Genomic DNA, 7,901 nt, shown 5'->3' on the forward strand with positions numbered 1-7,901 from the left:
TAAGAACATAAACCCGCACGCAGAAACATCTCATAAGTCCTCCGCACACACCAAAAACAATAAAAACAAAAGACCCAAGAATTTCACAAAGATGATGGCTAAATTCTCAATATCCCAACAATAATAATACAACCGAAATCCTTAAAAAGGGCAAAGGAGAAATGTTCCTCACATCCATCTATGAGATTTTCTTGTCTTACCTGTTTAGATATGTGGTCGTAGGATTTCTGCACCACTGGAGACCTGAACCCTCATCTCCTTGAGGCGACGCTTCTTCTTGGCTTAGCAAAGACTACGAGCTTCAAATTACGCAGAAAAGCAGCAGCATAGTTGCTACACACATCTCGATTTTCGATGGTTGTGGATGAAATAGGCGACGACAGTAAAGAAGATGAAGAAGCCCTGAGGTTCTCAGTTCGAACCCATTGATTCTAGATGGAGCGATGAATGAGAATCGGTTTCCTTGTTGATTTCTGCGATGGAGAGTCGAGAGAGATTGCGAATCCGATTATGGGTGAGAGAATGAGAGAAGCGGGATTGAAAGATGGTCCAATTGTCAACTAACGGGTTAATTTTTTTTAACGGGTTGACTTGTTTCGTATGAGACCGTCTTAAAGGGTTTGTCATAAAACTAATAAAAAATAAATAAAAAAAGTGGCCGATCTTCTTGAATGCCACTCACATCATCATCAGCATACAATGGACTCCACATTATCAGAATTTCCCATCGGCCCCCAATTCACTTAAACTTTTCAAGGAGATTGTTGAAAGAGAGCGTGTGCCTCGACATGGACGGCGGCGGGATAGATTCCGATGGCCGTGAATTCAAGAATCCACAGGAGATGTGGCGTGAAGAGGTGGGAGAATCTGACCCTCTGAAGAAAGCCCAGTGGTACTCCCAAGGCGTCGGCTACTGGCAAGTATGCTGCCCCAACCCTTTTGTTTCAATCAAACTTGTGTGTTTGTGTTCAAAGTTTTCAATTTCTACTTTGTTTTGGTCCGTAGGGTGTGGAGGCAACGATGGATGGAGTGATGGGAGGCTACGCAAACATCAACGAACCTGATATAGAGGCTAGTGAGTCGTTCTTGAACGCGCTTTTGAGTGAGAGATTTCCTAATGCTGGCAGAGGTGTAAGGCTCGTTGCTCTTGGTACCTTCATCCTCTTGTAGATTTGTAAAATACTTGTATTTTACATTAGATCTTGCTTCAGCAAACATCTTTTCACTGAAATTGAGCTCACCATTTATCTATTGAATAACTCAGTCGAGGTTTCTATTTCTAAGCTCTGTTTTTTGTGGAAAACCAAGTAGGTAGCTGCATCTAAAAGTTGGTTAGGGTCTTTGCTTGAATGCTTATTCAACTAATATTGTGATTCTTTGTAACATTTTGCTCTCATACTATTTAGTTAAACAATCTGTCATTCACTGGCTGCTATGTTAAAATTGACGGTTTCTGCAAATCCTGGTAGATTGTGGCGCGGGAATTGGGAGGATATCCAAGAACCTTCTTATCAGATATTTCAAGGAGGTAGTTCTCCTAAGCTTTGTGTACATATTGCTTTACGTGGTGCATCTGAATTGCCATTACCATGAATTGCCATTACCATGTTATTCCAGGCACACTACATGATGCAATGAATTAATTCTTTTCATTCGTTTTTTTTCCTCGTGCTTTTATGACATCGTATTATTGTTTTTCATAATCTATAATTACATTTTCTTTTCATTTATGTTTTTAGTTCTTCAATTCCCTTTTGTTCCCTTTCTTGTTACATGAAATCTAAGCAGTTAAGATCGTTTCATGGGTAAATTCTCTGACTGTAGGCAGTCCATGGCATCATGTTTTTAAATGGCTAGATATGATGCTTTTGCTTATCTTGAGTTCTGGTCCCTGAATGCTGTATGCATTGTGACTTGTGAGCATTTAAACGTAATTTTAAAATTTTAAATATATTCTTTAAAATTGTTGTTGTACTTGTTATGATCCAGGTTGACCTTCTTGAGCCTGTTGAACATTTTTTAGATGCTGCTCGTATAAATTTGGCGCCAGATAATTTGATGGTTACAGAGGAGCACAGAGCTGTCAACTTTTTTGGAGTTCCACTTCAGGTAGAATGTTTCTGTGTATTATTGTGTAAAATCTAGTTATCTGTCATCATCTGCAAAAGGTGTTGAAGTTGGTACTCTGTTAATATTAGTTTCCCTCTTGGCCATGTTGACCATTTTAGTAGAAATGAAGGAAAAAAAAGTTCACATTTTTATTCAAAGTGGTATCATTTGATTGGGGAATGTTGTTTTAATGTAATTTTATCTAGTCAGGTTGTTTAAATAAATGAATGAACGTGATTGGTAACTTGATAACTAGGCCATTCCTAGGTTCCTTTTTTTATAATCTTCTCGATTCGTAGTATCTCACCCAAAGTATACCAGCTGAATCAAATTAATTAAAAATGACAGTGTGAGTAAGGATATTTCCCATGAGGAGGTGCGTATTTATGGTGCTAAGAATTGGAAACAATAAAATTAAAATGTGGAGATTTTTTAAAATTTATACCAAGGACAAGCAGACAAGGAAAATAAAATTTGAGTTTAAAAACAGAATTAAATAGCATGCAAATAAAAATTTAATTTACTAACAATCAATGAAAAAAAATCTTGGTTTTCCGTTGACTACATCTTTGGAATATATTAGCTCAACCATTGCATCTCTTAAAATTAATAAATGTTTGAATATTCGTCATTGAAATTTAATTTCTATCTTACCCTCTATTTAGTTAAACAGAAACAAGGTTCTAGTTTAAATCTTTTCAATTAATTAACTCAAAAGCAATCGATTAAGGTTAAGTCAAAGATAACACCAAAATCTAGTGAGAATGATGAATCTAAGGTAGTGTTTGCAACCTCTAAAAATAAGTGATTATGGAGATTCTCTTCACAAATTTGTGAAGAGAATCTCCATAATCACTTATTTTTAGAGGTTGCAAACACTACCTTTTGTGAAGAGAATCTCCATAATCACTTATTTTTAGAGGTTGCAAACACTACCTAAATAACACAAGAACAAGTTGTTGTATTTAATATACTGAAGATGTCCTTACATATTAATATTTAATAAATTCAAAAGAAGAAAATTACTAATCATAGTTGCTTCGAAAATTAGGTTGCTCAAACAATTATAGATTTGATATTTAATTTGACATTAGATTGCATGAAAAATATTATCAGTTGATTAAGACTAATAGTCAAGCACACAAGCATGAATAAAATAAACAAACACTTGATACTCCAACAAAAATTAAACAATATATATTATTCTCAAGAGAAAATAAAATTCTAAGGTATCATCTTTCCAACCAAGAATTAAAACATAGCCACACAATTTCATATAATCAACTCGAAATTATCAGTGTAATGAGTTCTGAGAGTAAAAGAGAATAAAAGAAAACACGAGAAAGGGCCTCGCCACCAGGAGAGCTAAGAAGTGCCGAAGTCCCTCAAAATTTTATATATCTCCTGTTTATACTTCTGTTTTTTTTTTTTTCAAAATTAATTTTCCTTGGGCTCTTGCAAAATTTACAGTCGAGAAGGGGCCAGGATCCTTCTCCCAGTTATTTCCTTTTCCATCATTCCAAGATTTGAAGGATTTGCTGGTACAATTCTGTCTCGTGCACCTTGGTTTGTCTCGCGAATTATGGCAAATTATTTCCTTCTTTTTCTTCACGCATGATCCACTGTACAAGACAAGCACAAGACCATGCATCTGATTTCTTCAAAGGAATTTTACACATGACTTCCCCTTCAATTCATAGCATTATACGTCACTCTTGTTTTGTGCCTTTAATTCACTTTCTATTATTGGACGATCCTAACATTGCATAACGCTTGAGCATTGTTTATATAATGGAGAACTCTTTTTCAACTTGCGACTTGATGCTGATGTACTGAACAAGTCCAAACACGTTTCTTTCTCCGCTGTTTTGTCTGAATTTCATTTCTTTTACCTACGTGCAATCAAAAACCATGATTAGGAAGTATAAAATCAATTTAAACAATTCAAATTCTTCAAATCGTAATCAATTAACACAAGAAAATATATTAAAATGTAAAGCCATGATTACCCATCTGACTCGCTGATTGTTTTTATTAGCTATATTTCTTGAAGTTATACATTTCAATTTACCAAATCATTTTCAATGTTTTATCTGATATTCAACTTTTAACCTTTGTTTAGGTATTCTAATCGATACATCGTAGTTCATCTAATTGAACATGCTCTTTCTCTCCTTGGCATTCTTATTTAGGAGTTCACCCCGGAAGCAGAAAGGTATGATATCATATGGGTGCAGTGGTGTATTGGACATCTTTCAGATGACGACTTTGTGTCATTTTTTAAAAGAGCAGCGGTAAGAAGATTCTGTCTATTTAAAGTAGCATTGTAGATAGAGAAAGATTCCTACAGTTTCAACATTCTTGCATATCTGATCTTTTTTTCCTCTAAGATCAGATTTAATCTTGTCCATGTGGGCATACATTCGATGAGTGTCAGAATCATGTAAATAATTATCATCTCTGTACGGTTCTATTTTATTTAATATGGTTCTATGATAATTTTACTAATCATTTTGGATGTTTTGGACCTGTAATGTAGCTTCTGTAGTAGCTAGAGTTGGTGTGGAACTCTGTAGTGAATCTGTTGTTAGTCCATAAATCTTGGACAGCAGGGAAGATCCCTGTTAGTTTCTAAAATAAGATAATGTTGCAATTTTCAGCTATCTGAAGGAAATTTTTGAAAGTAAACAAGATTTATTGTCATCAAAAGTATAAAAGACTAAATCAAACATATATATTTTGACATTCAAATCTCGTGGAGCTCGGAATATTGTGATTTTGTAAGAAATTTAATGTGTGGTGTGGACATATTTCCTTGATAGTTTATGCTTTCATTGAGCTCATCATGATTCTTGGTATATCCTCTCTCATAGGTTGGTCTAAAACCTGGTGGACTTTTTGTTATGAAGGAGAACATTGCTAGAAGTGGTAATAAATCTTTTCTCCCTTCAATCCATGTACTTTCCCGAATGATGCACGTGTTAGTCATGTTCTCCATGGTTTGAGATAGAGTAATTGTCGTTTCTCACTTTCATTAAAATTTTCAAGGTTTTGTTTTGGATAAAGAAGACAAGAGTGTCACCAGATCGCATATATATTTCAAGCAGCTGTTCAAGCAGTGTGGACTGAATATACACAGAATGAAGGTATGTTGCCATATCCTAGTTTTGTAATATGGTAGAAAGAGCTAGCACTCTTGAATGCTCGATAGTTGATACCTTACATATTGTTTTGACGCATATCAATTTGGTTTTCAATTTTTCCCAGGATCAAAAGGGATTCCCAGCCGGATTGTTCCCTGTAAAGATGTATGCATTGACATGTGAATCTTCTCTGAGAGCCAGCATGCCAAGATCTGCAAAGAAGCTACCCAATAGACCTGGAATCATCAAATGATTATCAACTATCAAATTCTGTATTATTTTTGGTAAAGCAATAGCTATTCGTGAGGTTTCTTCATAGATATTAGTCTTAATCTCGTTTCCATTGGGCTCGTGGACGTGCAAGATGGATTCTTCTTCGTTTCGCTTCGTACCTTTTAATTCGTGTGTTTAGCATACATTTTATGAAGAATATTGACCCTTGATACTACCAATGGTGTATACTATGGTCTATGCATAACTTGTTTCTGTTTGTTAAGCTTATCGGCCAAATGGTAGGGCAAAGATGTTTGAATGACGTGGGAAATGGAGACCACTTGTTAATTAATTTTGCGCTTCATGAGTCAGCATTTTGGCCATGATCAAAGGAAAAAATAAAAACAAATAAATTTTGGTGGTATTTGGATCTATATATTTCAAATATATGGATTTCGATTATAGTTTTAATGTTTACAATTAGATAATAAATTAAAATCTTAAATTCACACCTTGTTTATTTGTTAGGATCGTTAATGCTTGTTGGGATAGTGTTTTGGACCTCGACTGGATCCTCGACTAGTTTTTCAATTTTGAATTCATTTGTAGTTGTCAAATGTACTTGTTAATTGACCAACAAATGTATGTGCGGAAAACGGTCAATTAACAGATTGAACAAGTATCAAATGGCTAGACTGAAAGAGTAAAGTGTTCGACTAAAATATAAAGAACAAATTGTTTATGGATGTTCGGAGATTGAAACTCCTATGTCACCTTTTATTAAGCCTCATAAGGATTTACTCTAGAAGGATTGAGTATTACAACAGCTTGCAACACCTTAATCCAAGACTAGGACTTATCACTGTCTATATCAGAGCTCCTAGACTCATCTTTGAGAATTACAGCCCTTGACTGAACTTTTTTACAACGATAGTGTTTGCAGAACACTAGACTGATCTTTAATAATGAGTTTACAACTCAATATACTTAGCACAATTTGATTATACACTTGATCAAATATAACTTGAGTAGTGTGCTAGATCAGTTGCTTCAATGGTTCTTTAAAGCTCTTAGTTTGACGGATTGAATGTTTGAGAATACGAGAATGTAGCTTGTATGCGCGTTTGTCTCTCTATATCTGTGTTTCTCCATATGTGTACCTCAACTGATCTTCATCTGCTTATTTATAGCTTTGATTTGCAACGGTCATGAACATCAAATTATACTGTTTAAATGTGTAGTCGTTAATTTTTCTTGTAGCTTCTGACAGCCGACTCTATTGTGTGGCATCTGCGCTCCTACTCTTCTGTGTGTGAAGCTCTTGTTGGCTTTGGGCTGCATTAGTTTCAGTTTAGCTTTATTTAGTCTTGTTCCGCTCGATTGAATAGTTTGACTAGTCCGATCGTCGTTTCATCCAGTTTAGCTTGGGGACTAGTTAGCTGACTTCAGTTGACTTGTCCAGTTGAGTAGCTTCTGTTCAGTCGTGGACAAGTTTAGTCTTCAAAATAATTTTGCTTATATAATTTGTGAACACCAAAACTATGAAAGTTCTAACATTACTTAAATATAGTAGCACAAAGTAGATTGAATTTCAAATGTCATCATTAGTAGGTGAAGTTGAAATCCATCTTAATTAATATGAAATACAATATAAACATATAAAAGGTGAATTTGAAGTTTATGATCTTGTATATTTAAATAAAAAAAATAGATTTGAAATTCATCAACCTCAAAGAAGCACAAATTTTGTCGAAATACTGGGTAGCTTGAAGTCAAGGGCGTACTAGTTGCAATCTCTTTTGACATTGACTAACATCGACCACTGTGAGCATGTGACCAGTTCTTCCTATTTCCCCAGCTTACTGTTTTTTTCACGGGAGTTATTTAATAAGGAAAATTGTTTTTTTTATTCGGTATGCTTGTATTTTTGCGATTCGGTCCATTATGTTGTCAGATTCTAAATGATAAAAATCTCGAAGTGACAAAAATACCGAACCAAAATTATAATTTTTCTTAATTATTATAAATATATTTGTTGGAAAATAGGTTTTTAGGCATATTAAATAAATCGATCGAGTATCATTCTTCTGATAAAATTTGAAATTGACTTGAAAATTGGAATTTACATTTCGAGTAGATATTTTGTAATATTAATTTTCTCAAAACTGATTCGGGTAAATGAGAAATTAATTAATTAAAATTGATGTTTAAAACCCAATTAAATATGTAATAATGAAAATAAGACTTGTTCCGCGCTGAAAGTTTAAGAATTTCAATTCATATATATATATATATATATATATATATATATATATATATTTGATTAAGTTCAAGTCAAACAAGATAAGGTCAATCGAGGGTGAGGCAGGTTCAGCGCACCGACTGAAACTGAGCCCGCACAATGCACAAACACAAAGGGTGCATTGATGGGGCAGT

General features: G+C 34.4%; 1 protein-coding gene across 2 annotated transcripts; it reads left to right on the top strand.

Moving 5' to 3' along the window:
* The first annotated feature begins 645 nt into the window (after window positions 1-645).
* LOC140880141 (alpha N-terminal protein methyltransferase 1) lies at window positions 646-5,731 on the top strand. 2 transcript variants are annotated; one of them, XM_073284300.1, is made up of 8 exons: window positions 646-920; window positions 1,006-1,129; window positions 1,470-1,528; window positions 1,990-2,109; window positions 4,302-4,403; window positions 4,983-5,037; window positions 5,158-5,255; window positions 5,377-5,731. In XM_073284300.1, exons 1-8 carry the CDS (start codon window positions 672-674, stop codon window positions 5,503-5,505), a joined length of 936 nt encoding a protein of 311 aa, XP_073140401.1. In that variant the 5' UTR covers window positions 646-671; the 3' UTR covers window positions 5,506-5,731. The 2 variants fall into 2 exon arrangements, with proteins under 2 accessions (XP_073140401.1, XP_073140400.1); XM_073284299.1 differs by having other exon boundaries at window positions 647-920; window positions 1,006-1,150; window positions 5,377-5,726.
* Window positions 5,732-7,901: the final 2,170 nt, after the last annotated feature.

This window comes from Henckelia pumila, chromosome 2 (assembly GCF_033568475.1).
Source record: "Henckelia pumila isolate YLH828 chromosome 2, ASM3356847v2, whole genome shotgun sequence".
Taxonomy (NCBI): domain Eukaryota; kingdom Viridiplantae; phylum Streptophyta; class Magnoliopsida; order Lamiales; family Gesneriaceae; genus Henckelia; species Henckelia pumila.

Bases quoted from the DNA above. Each gene is read 5' to 3' on its own strand.
- LOC140880141 (XM_073284299.1), top strand. From the start codon at position 672: ATGCCACTCACATCATCATCAGCATACAATGGACTCCACATTATCAGA. The intron at 1,151-1,469 runs GTACCTTCATCC...AAATCCTGGTAG, and splicing joins TGTAAGGCTCGTTGCTCTTG to ATTGTGGCGCGGGAATTGGG. The intron at 5,256-5,376 runs GTATGTTGCCAT...AATTTTTCCCAG, and splicing joins TGAATATACACAGAATGAAG to GATCAAAAGGGATTCCCAGC.